This window comes from Hyperoodon ampullatus (genome assembly GCF_949752795.1).
Source record: "Hyperoodon ampullatus genome assembly, chromosome: 7".
In the NCBI taxonomy this organism is placed as follows: domain Eukaryota; kingdom Metazoa; phylum Chordata; class Mammalia; order Artiodactyla; family Ziphiidae; genus Hyperoodon; species Hyperoodon ampullatus.
In genome coordinates, this window is record NC_136920.1 from 110,339,842 (window position 1) to 110,351,513 (window position 11,672).

General features: G+C 39.3%; 1 protein-coding gene across 1 annotated transcript; it reads left to right on the forward strand.

Annotated features, from left to right (window-relative positions):
* Positions 1 to 1,618: 1,618 nt before the first annotated feature.
* MMP1 (matrix metallopeptidase 1) lies at positions 1,619 to 8,789 on the forward strand. The gene is made up of 9 exons (XM_079709521.1): positions 1,619 to 1,785; positions 1,879 to 2,027; positions 2,269 to 2,394; positions 3,124 to 3,279; positions 3,415 to 3,532; positions 5,628 to 5,761; positions 7,253 to 7,415; positions 7,945 to 8,048; positions 8,230 to 8,789. Exons 1-9 carry the CDS (start codon positions 1,634 to 1,636, stop codon positions 8,337 to 8,339), a joined length of 1,212 nt encoding a protein of 403 aa, XP_079565647.1. The 5' UTR covers positions 1,619 to 1,633; the 3' UTR covers positions 8,340 to 8,789.
* The last annotated feature ends 2,883 nt before the right edge of the window (positions 8,790 to 11,672 follow it).

Below are 11,672 nucleotides of genomic sequence, written 5' to 3' on the forward strand. Positions count from 1 at the left end.
TATTAATTAACCCCATTCCATCATAATTGGTGCACAGAAGATGCTAAATAAGATCTTTGAAATAGATGAATGCATAAATACATGAATGAATGCATACATGAAAGAATAAATAATTGCTGCCTAGCCCCAGGGAGCAGAGATGTGCTCACATTGAGGAGAAGGAGGATGATTAAAAATAAGACCTCAGACTCATGCTTGATCTTTTGCTAGCCCCTGGCTCACCTGCTACATTCTGACAGGTTTCAGAGAAGGATCCTATTTGTCCCATGATGCCACTGGGCAGTGTCTACACAGGGTGGGGAGTTACCTCATACCCCACCTGTGGATGGGGACCTCCTAAGCCAAGCTTTTCAAATCTTGGACCTGAATGAAAATTAAGGGAAACTATGGTGCTAAGAAAATAGTGTACAAGGCAGCTTAGCAAAGGTATAAGGGAACACCACTGAACCTAGGAGAGCCACCCCCAAATGAATGCCTGTCAGTACAGGTGCTGAACAGCCATAGGGCATACATGTCAGCAATTCTGTCCTCTGCTTGGAGAGAAAGGTGTGTGTATAACTCAGAGCACTTTATGACCAGCAGGATCAAGTACCAAAGTCTATTTTTTAAAAAGTCTGTGGAGTACTCTGTGATCTCCAGATATAATGAGGTCTTTCGCAAACAGGATAGAAATGAATTGAAGAAAACAACTGTTTACATGTTGGACGTGTCTCCGTTGTCCATGTTCCATTTAATGTTAATCATAAGCTTGCAACACCAAACAATCCCAAATAATCTGCTTGGAGTCACCACTTGTGATGATTGTTCAGGTTATTCACTGCTAATCAAGAGGATGTTATGAAATGTGAGTCAGACAGCCTCTGGCTTTCTGGAAGTGCCAGAACCCTATATATAGAGAGGGAGCTTCCTAGTTGAGTCATTGGAGCAGCAGAGAGGTGGGAGCCATCAGTTTCCTTAAGCTGAGAAGGAAGACAGAGGCCAGCATGCCCAGACTGCCTCTGCTGCTGCTCCTGCTTCTCTGGGGCGTGGGGTCTCACAGCTTCCCAGCAAAGACTTCAGAAACACAAGAGCAAGATGTGGAGACAGTGCAGGTAAATGCTGAATTTCACATGCCCAAGATGCAAAAGCCTTTATTTACATTTTTTCCACAGTATAACAGAGTAACAGCAGTATAATAGAGTTTATTTAAGGATGGATTCCCTACAAACAGAAATTTTTGTCAGAAAGGGCACTATCCCCAAAAATGTATCTATCCATGCATAGACTCTCCTTTTCCAGTTAGAAGTGATAGGGAACTAAAAGAACAATATGCAAATTTGTCTCAACAAATTATAATTCTGACTTCATAATAACTAATGGTAGGGAAATTTCTACTCCAAAATTACAGTTTCCACCAATAATAAGGATAATAAGGACCATACAATCTAGACACAATCTTTAAAAGTAGTTCTGTGTTTCAGCTATAACTTTATACTGTCAATATTTAGAAAAATTAGAAAGATTTCCTATCCAGTGTTTCAATAATTTTATCTTTCATCAGAAATACCTGGAAAACTACTACAACCTGAAGAGTGATGGGAAGCAAGTTGAAAGACAGAGAAACAGTGACCCAGTAGTTGAAAAACTAAAGCAAATGCAAAAATTCTTTGGGCTGAAGGTGACGGGGAAACCAGATGCTGAAACCCTGAATGTGATGAAGCAGCCTAGATGTGGGGTGCCTGACAGTGTTCAGTTTGTTCTCACTCAGGGGAACCCGCGGTGGGAGGACACACACCTGACCTACAGGTAATTAGACTGAGCACCAGAGTGGGAATGCTATTTCCCATTAGAACCATCAGAAATGAAATCTGATGTGTCTGTATTTTATTTCATTTGAAGGATTGAAAACTACACACCAGATCTGTCAAGAGCAGATGTGGACCATGCCATTGAGAAAGCCTTTCAACTCTGGAGCAGTGTTTCACCCTTGACCTTCAACAAGGTCTCTGAGGGTCAAGCAGACATAATGATATCCTTTGTCAGGGGAGGTAAGCTCTTCTTGTAGCATGAAAGTATTCTCACCTTAACTTCCCCCTGCCTTTGAATCTCTTCAGCTTTGCAACTAGATCTCCTTGTTTGAGAAGAGTGTTGATTTTATGGACTTAAGAATGAAAACTATATTGCATTTGCTGCAAATCTGTTGGCCTCTTAGCAAAGCTAATGCTTACTCTCCTGGGTTAGCCTAAATAAGAACCAAGAGGAACTTTCTTTGAATTTTGTTTCTTGCAGATCATCGTGACAATTCTCCCTTTGATGGACCGGGTGGAAACCTTGCTCATGCTTTTCAACCAGGCCCACGTATCGGAGGGGATGTCCATTTTGATGATGATGAAAGTTGGACCAACAATTTCAGAGGTAAGTCAGCTCATCTTGCCTCTCTCAACCCTTCTCCCCCCACCCACCTTCTTGGTTCATTGTAATATTGGTTGACTTAACCGAAAGAATGTATTAATAGAAGTATGAATTTTTCTGCTACCACTTAGAAAATTAATGGTGCATTTAGAAAATGTAAGAGAAGAATTATTCCTGTTAGTAAGAACATCTTATTGGCTACAAATAGGCTACTCTGAAATTTCTAGTAAGTAAATGTTGAAAATCTTAATGTTTTCTTTGTGGGCATCTACATATAATCTTTTTTATTGGAAGAACACACCAAAGTGTAATAATGTTAGTAAGATATGTGGAAATCAAGGGAAGAGAGGCTCTATATATTTTCCAAAATTTCCAGCATTAAGCATGTATCAATCTGTAAATAGGAAAAAAAATTGTGTTAAAAGAAGACTATTTTTCTCTATGAAATAATATGTGCCATCTAACCACTGACAAGACTGACTAATCTGTGCTAGACTCTTGGTTGGCTGAATTTGCTTTTTAATTGTAATCATAGAGTTTAGGCCTTAACTGGTCTCTTCACTATTAATAAATGCATTCTTCTTACCTTCAGAAAAATTTTTTATACATTTCAAAAAGCTATTGAGAAAATAAGAACATTAATCCTTTAGAGTTATAGATTACTTCTTAATTAAATGTCTCAAAACTGAAAACATTTCAAATAATTGCAAATGGGTTTATTATCCATTTTAGATTATAATTTGTATCGTGTAGCAGCTCATGAATTGGGTCATTCCCTTGGACTTTCCCATTCTACTGACATTGGGGCTTTGATGTACCCCAACTACATCTTCAGTGGTGATGTTCAGCTATCTCAGGATGACATCAGTGGGATCCAGGCCATCTATGGTGAGTATAAAGAAAAACATTATAGACAAGGGGTCTATTAGAATAGCCATTGGCTTTATCCTTTAAGAAGCTTTCATTGGTTATGTAGTTTTCCAAAGCCAGGTGGAACTAACTCCAGATCTCTTGTTCCTTTAGGACCTTCCCAAAATCCCACTCAGCCAATTGGCCCGCAAACCCCACAAGTGTGTGATAGTAAGCTAACTTTTGATGCTATAACTACAATCCGGGGAGAAGTGATGTTCTTTAAAGACAGGTAAGACATCAGTTCTTCTTTGTGTTATGTATGTGTAATAACAAGACTCACTGCTATGGGTACATATGGGCCACTACTGTGCTTCACACATTGTTTATCTTACATTTGTTTACATATATTATTATAATTATAGTTGAGTGTAAACAATTGCTTGCTCTTGCACAACATAATGAACTTATAACAACCTTTTCCCCAGCATGTATTCTGTCATTTGATTCTCACAAAAATTACCATTGAAGTAGAAAATCAGTAAATATAATTCCATTTTACAGATCAGTAAAGTAAAGCAGAGAGAAGGAAAGAGATCCTTCAGGGCACAGAGTTCTTTGGCAACAAAGTGGTAATTGGTCTTCTGACCTCTACTCCAGGCCTCTTCTCATTTTTTGTCACTCTTTAGGATGATGAGTATGTCAGTATTTTATTAGGAGAAATCAGTCCTTTTCATAGCACCATCATGCTGAGAAGGATTGTGTAGACCCCTTTTAAGTATCATCCTGGAAAAGACGGCCCTTCCAAAGCCTGTGGTCATAATAGGACTCTCTCCCCACCCCTTTCCCTGGGAGGGGGCAAAGAAAGATAGGAGCCATTGCAGGGAGAATCACCAAGAATTCATGGGGACCCTGACTGTTGGGGGTCAGGGGATATGGGCAGTCACAATGTGCTTCCCTCGTCAGAGGAGGGTCCTAAAACTCCCTTAGCAGCATGTGGCCACAGGAAGGCTAAGGTCCCCTCACACACAAGGAATAGGCCTGCTCTGTATACAGTTCTGATTCCTAAAGGACAAGGCAAAATAATAATACAGTCATTTTCTGTATAATACAGTCTGCCACACATAGAAAGTAGGGATGCTCTAAAAGACTCGCTTCTCCTCACCTCTCTTCTTGGAGTGTCACTGGAACTGTTTTACCACTTTGTGATCATAGCTACCCCAGAAGGCAGTGTATTGGCTCCTACTGCTTCCCATACTGTGCTTTCCTATTTCTGAGTATAAAAGATAAGGATGGATATAAACCATACAGGGTGTGACAATGCTGGGGAGTGCTAGGAAAGACTTGGTTTTAAAGGAAAGCTCTCAATATAGCAGGATGTTCTTATCAAAGCAAGTATTTGAATGATGACTCCAAAGAACAGGACAAAGTCTAGGATTTGCAAAAACTAAAAGGACACTGAGATCATTTAAATGTCACCAGGTCATGAAGCCACAGAAGGTTAAGTCTAGAAACAGTAATAATAATTGACTTGCCCAGGGTCTCACAGCCAGGCAGAGAGGCAGGACTGGATCGAGAAGTCAGATTTGACTTCCAAGGGTAGAGTCTTCCCTGTGGCCTGGAATTGGGAAAACTCTTCTGCCGGCCCATGTGACAGTCTATGCTTTGTCTTTACCCCAGTCAACTTTGTAAACCACCAACCAAAAGAAGACAAAGGGAGTGCTGCTAGATCTGAGTTTAAAGTTAACCTTTGCCTCTTAACAGTTGCATGGCCTTGGACACCTCCCTTCGCCTCCCTGACCTCAATTGCTAATCTGTGAGATGAAAGCAATGTTCTCTTGTAGGGTATTTGTGAGGTAGGGCATGATGTAGGTAAAGTGTGCACTAAATGTAGGATGTTAGTGCTGTGTTCTAGGCCCTGGTGTGCTTGCCAAAGATGATTGTTACATTTTGAGAATTTTGCAAGCTGGTTGTTAAACACCATTGTTAAAAGTTAAATTATTAACTTTAAAGTTAAATTATACAACTTACAATTGTATTTAAACCAAAGGTAATAAAAGTAATCAGAATTCATCCCTTTGTAATTATTTTGCTGCATTTTACTATTTATTTATGTTCCTGAGGCAGTTCATGCCTAGTGTATCTGTACAGTGGAAACACTATACAGTGGTGCACCACTGCAAATCTCTTGATTTGCAGTGGTTGTAATATTTCCACCATGAAAATAAGCAAATGCTACTAACCAAGACTCCTCCCCAGCCCCATCATGGAGAGCCAGATGTTAAACATTTATGAGCACACTACTAGTGCCAGCAATAGAAGGACCTGAATGACAGCCAGAGCTTGCTATGGATTAGATAAAAACGTTTTTCCTTCTTTCAAATCAGGTTTTACATGCGCACAAATCCCTTCTACCTGGAAGCTGAGCTCAATTTCATTTCTGTTTTCTGGCCCCATCTGCCAAATGGACTTCAGGCTGCTTATGAGGTTGCCGATAGAGATGAAGTTCGGCTTTTCAAAGGTAATGTTTCTAATTATCTTTCAGTTTTTATTCATTAAAGTTTCTTCTGCTTTTGGGCTGATATATGAGACTACTAGCTACTTTATTTCCATAGACTTTGGAAAATCTAGCAAATCAATGGGAGTCTATCACTTTAGTTAAGAATTGCATGGTGCATGTCTGAATAAATTTAAGTGAATAGCATATGACTGGAGATACATATTTTATGGCCTGTTTGTGAATGTTGACTTATGGAAGTGTTTTCTGTGCAAACTGTTTATGTATTTTAAACCCTCTCCACATTCTTGGGGTGCTCAGGAGTAAAACTGAGAAGATGGAACGGAAACATTTGAGTTGGGTGGTTTCCTAGAGCCTATTTTATACTAATAACTCTCCTGAGAGAGGAGGCCCCAAAGGGCAGCCAGATGGGGGTGCTGCATCCTTGATGTCAGAGTATGGTCTTCAGACCAGCAGCACTGACACTGTCCTGGGGACTGTTAGAAATTCAGAATCTCACTTACCATAATACTGACAAAGTTCATCCATATTGTCAGATCCTATTCCAGACCTTCTCAAATTTTAACAAGATTGCCAGGAATTCGTATGTACATTAAAGTGTGAGAAGTCCTGAACTACCATGAATAGAATGGGGTAAACTTCTTTGATTCTATCAGAATGAAACATGCTCCAGTGATCAGCTCCTGACTTTGAAGACACTATGCCAAACACCAGTATTTCTCCAAACGTATGTTTGGCATAGTGCAGACAAACATTAAGACACCTGACCCAGTCACACACTCAAGGCAAAGAACTCAATACAGTTCAGATGGGCAAAAAACTTTGAAATGGGCTTTCTAGCCCTTATATAATGAAATTAAATGGGATTTTAGATACACAAAGTTTCAAACTGTTTTTTCCTGAGGGATAAATAAGGATACTTGAGTAAAAAGTACAAGCCTGGCTACAAGATGTAAGACCAGTTTTATATGACATGGAGTTTACTAAGTCTAAATATGCAGAATCTGGACACAGCCTAAATTCAAGTATTTGGAACTGTAGTCAGGTGCAATGATTTCTACCCTGGGTTGCAAGTCATTACAGATTGTGAATCATTACAACACTCTGGCCTTTAAGATACCCTTGGTGTGAACTTCCACAAGCCATGGGCAACCTGGAGAAGTAAGGTTTCTATCACTGAGGTGGCATGATGAACTCTGTAGTCATTTGAACATCTGGCTTTGGAAGGAAGCCCCCAACTCCACAAACTAGTCATTCTCAAAGCTTGCTACTGGTTAGAATCGTCTAGGAAATTTAAAAATATATATACTGATTTAATTGGTCTGGGGTAGGATACCAGCATCGGTATTTAAAAAAAAAAAATCTCCCTAGATGATTCTAATGTGCAGTCAGGATACTCCTCTAGCACATGAGACTAAGCATTTAGCTGGAAATCCACTTACTGTCTACTGGTGCCCTGGGCAACTGTTTTCATCCCTGTTTCTTGATTGGCAGGTGATAAGTACTGGGTTGTCAAGGGGCAAGATATGTTATACGGATACCCCAAGTACATCTACAGATCATTTGGTTTCCCTAGGACTGTGAAGAACATCGACGCTGCTGTTTCTGAGGAAGATACTGGGAAAACATACTTCTTTGTTGCTAACAAGTGCTGGAGGTAAAGACTGGGTACAGAAAATGGTAGGGTATATATTCTTTCTACACAGAGAGAAGTTACTAAATTGAATCATATAAAAATGAGTCTCATAGTGCCTTGGCTAGCTGCCTTTTCTGGGAATGGCTGTAGCTTGTCCAGCTTCCAAGTTGGTTGACCAATAATCATTATTCAATTCCTGTCCCAGAGATCCAGGGAGAACATGGATCTGAATTTGAAAAAGAAGATGTGAAAAGGAGGGCATTCATCTACGTAGAGCTGCTGTAGCCAACAGGAACTTATCTTTCACTGCATTTGACATTAATAGCACCTACTGGAGAAGTAGAATTAGATGTTGGAGTTCAGAGGGAACTTATAAATCTTCTAGTCCACCCAACATCCTGCCTCACTTTGTCCCACCTCCTATTTTTACACATGACCTATGGAATTAAAAGGTCTTATTACATTCTTGCTGGTGAATTCCCTGCAATGGTTTTGTGAAGGCTACACATTTAACAAATAGTTCTGACACTTCTAATTATTTTTTGACCAGGTATGATGAATATAAACAATCCATGGATGCAGGTTATCCCAAAATGATAGAAGAAGATTTTCCTGGAATTGGCAACAAAGTTGATGCTGTTTTCCAGAAAGACGGTAAGTGAATATATACATATTTCCTCTATTTTGTTGCCACAGAATAGCATCAGTATTGTTATTTGGAACAGAAAATACCAAAAATATTTATTCTCACAAATGACTTGGATTTTTGAAGAATTAAAGTTAAACCTAGAAATCATTTGTATAAGATAATAAGTCTCTTTTGTTTTATTTCTAGGATTTTTCTATTTCTTCCATGGAACAAGGCAATACAAATTTGATACGAAAACTAAGAGAATTTTGACTCTCCAAAAAGCTAATAGCTGGTTCAACTGCAGAAAAAATTGACCAGCTGTTAAAAGGTTAAACAGAAAAATATATTTCATGAGTCCAAGGAAGCTGTTTTCCTGAAGAGACATATATTTAAATAAAATACAGAGTTGTGAAGTATAATCTTATTTAAACCTCATTCTGCATAATTTTTATAACTTAGAATGTAATGTTTTGTGTACTGCTATAATTTAGTTCCACAAATGAGGGCGAAGTAAGGTCAAATTCCTGACTCCACAGTTCAGTTCTCTGCAGATGTGGAAGGAAGGGGTAGGCAGTCACACTTGGATAGTCCTGGCCAGTGGATTGTGCCCAGAAGTGACCGATATCACTTCCAGATGGAATCACTGGATTGCTGGTGCAAACTTCTCCAGCGCAATGATGATTGTAAAAGCACATCTTGAGAGAATTTCCAGAAGGTTGAAGAAGCCTGAATTCCTGGGCCAACACTCTGAACAGTTACCCCAAACCTCAGTAGATTTTGCTTAACAAATAAACTTTCACTGTGTTAAGCCACTAAGATTTTAGATTTTGTTAAAGCTGCGTAACCCAGTTTTTCCAGACAAATATTATCTATTTTATCATGCCTAATTTGGGAGGATGTTAATGGAGGTAGGAGTCCTGTAGGTAGCTTCCAAGACCTATGAGTTTTATGAGTAGCTCAGAGAGTGCTCAGAGTGTTTGCAGACTTTCCAAATACACAGAGAGTCTTGGGAATATTTTGAGGTATTCATGATTCTGAGGCAGGCAGTTCTCAACTCAAGAATTTGGACAGCAGTGTAACCTTCCCTTTGGCCAAATCTCTCTCTCCATTAAACATTTTTATATTAAAGTATAACATAAATGCAGAAAAGTGCACATATCGTAAATGTTCATGTCAATGAGTTATCACAAAGTTAACAACCCCATGTAATTCTCACCCAGCTCAGTAAACAAAACATTACCAGTGTCAGGGAGGGGGAAATATCTCCCTTACCCCTCTTGAGCGCTTGTGGCTGAACTAATAATAAAGTTGACACAAGACAGATTAACAGAAGAAAAAGAAAGTTAATTTAATTCATGCACACAGAGGTGTCATAGAAATGAGACCTAAGGATTGGCTAAAGCAGGCAGCTTTAATACTTTTTAGATAAAGAAACAATAAATTTGTGAGGAATTAAGAAGATGAAGAAATTTAATTGGTGAAGAATCTAAAGAGAGTTTGGGCTTGGGGTAGTAAATTAAAACAGTAACAAGGTTTGTATATTCAGTCCTGCATCCCTATCTCTGGAGATAAGGATGTCCTACTACCTCCAGATGCAGGGATGCCACTGCTGTCAATCTGATCCCCCCATAAGTACTGATATGACAGCTGTTTATGATGAGGGTTCTCAAAAAAAGTCTTCCTTTCAAATTACCAATTTATAGGATCCATTATCTGGTCATTGATGTGTAGGATCTTATATTCATTTCAAATAGTGAGTCAAACCAATAAGCCTTTTTTGTGGCTTAACCAAAGATGCAAGAGACATCTCACAAGAGAGTATGTATCCTTCACATGATCCCATCACTGCTCAACTTTTTCTTAGCTTAGTTCTCCAGAATAAGAGCCTGAAACAGGAATTCTTTGGTGTTGTCATTGGGGGAGGAGGGCTCTCAGGAGAAGAGGAGTGGGGGACATAGTTTAGAACAGGGAAAAAGCTAAAGAATGTGGTCTCAGACAGAGCTTGCTTTGATCTTATGAACAAAGAGCTCTGGAGCAAAAACTTAATTACAGTTAGTCCCACCTTGAGGCAAAGGAACTAGACTTTTGCACACCTGTGTCAATCAGTTATCAGTTGAGGTCTGTTTTGGGGAGAGGGGCATTGCTCCCAGGCAAGATGATCCCACTTGGCAAAGTAACGGGACAACTGGAAGTTGTAGAAGTCAACACTTGCAGTATCCATGAGGATGTCGAGGAGGATCTGGGGGCAGTACCAACAGCATTCTCTATACATTCTCTATCTCCCAGAGTAACCACTATGCTGACCATTAATACCTTAGATTAAGTTCACCTGTTTTTTAACTAAATTAGAACAACTGTGTATTATTTTGTATCTACCTTATTGTGTTGAACATTATTTATCCACTGGTAATGGGCTTTGGGTTGTTACCATTTGGGGGCTTTTATAAATAATGTTGCACATATGTAGGCATTTCTGTGAATTATATACCTAAGAGTGCAATTGCTGAGTCATAGAGATTATCAGACACTCTTCAGATTCTTCCTTGCCCTCATCTTTCTTTTATCCCTGCCACAGCAGTGGTGACTTGCTTTGAACAGGTTCTAAACCAGCTCCTAAACTAGTAGCTGTTCTCGTTGGGTCTGTGCAATGTGTTTCTTGCTTCCTTCTCTAGATTTTTCCATCTTTTCTGTTGATGTTCCATCCAGCTCTGTTATGGAACTCATTCAGAGCTCATGCACATACAACTTAGATATGAGAAGAGTAATAGTTTGTGGGACAAATATTTTACCAATGTGAAAGTAATGGATGAATAAATGCATTTCCCTTTCTTTCTTCAGAAGGGTGCTTCTAAGACACATTTCCAGTAGTCCTCAGACAGTTCCATATCGTACAACACATTTCTCATATCTGTATCTGGTTGACAATTCATCTGTGTATTGTCTCTCCTGCTTTCCCTGCTTTGCTCTCCATGTCTCTCAGTCCAGCTCCCTGGATTACACTTAAATTTTGTCTCAGGCTCTGCTTTCTAGGAATGCTAGATTAAGATAACTTGTGCTGAAATGTGGTGGTGATAACCCTTGGTATGTAGTGGCATCACAATTACTCAGAATTTCATCTGTGGTTGATTGTGAAAAGATGATGAATGGTGAGGTGTTGGGTTATCAGGTGTCTGGGACACTTCAACAGTATGAGAGGGAGGGTAGTTTTAAGAAATGTGGAGTGAGCTAGTTAACTGCCCCGGGAATTTGATAAAGAAAGTAATAGGCTCAGAGAAGCCAAATACTAACTCAAGACATATTGTGAAAGCTAACAGACTTTAATGGCAACATTTAAGAAAATCCTCATCTATTGTAGACTATCCTAAAAATCAATCCCAAATCTAACTTCAAAATTGGACAATTTCTAGCTGGAATAATGGGTAAGCAAACCTGAAAATCTTGAACACCTAAATTTCTCTGAAAGCTCCACATGGGTAGAAGTATCAATAATATCTCCTTGACAGAGGAGGACAACTTACCCTTGTGTAGAGAATCAACAAAGACCATATGTGACTCAGCATCTCACAAGATAATGCTTGTCCTCCTCCCAAATTGTCTCCCTCACCCCTCATCGTTTTCAGGCAAATGACTAAAGTCAGGTCTCAGTT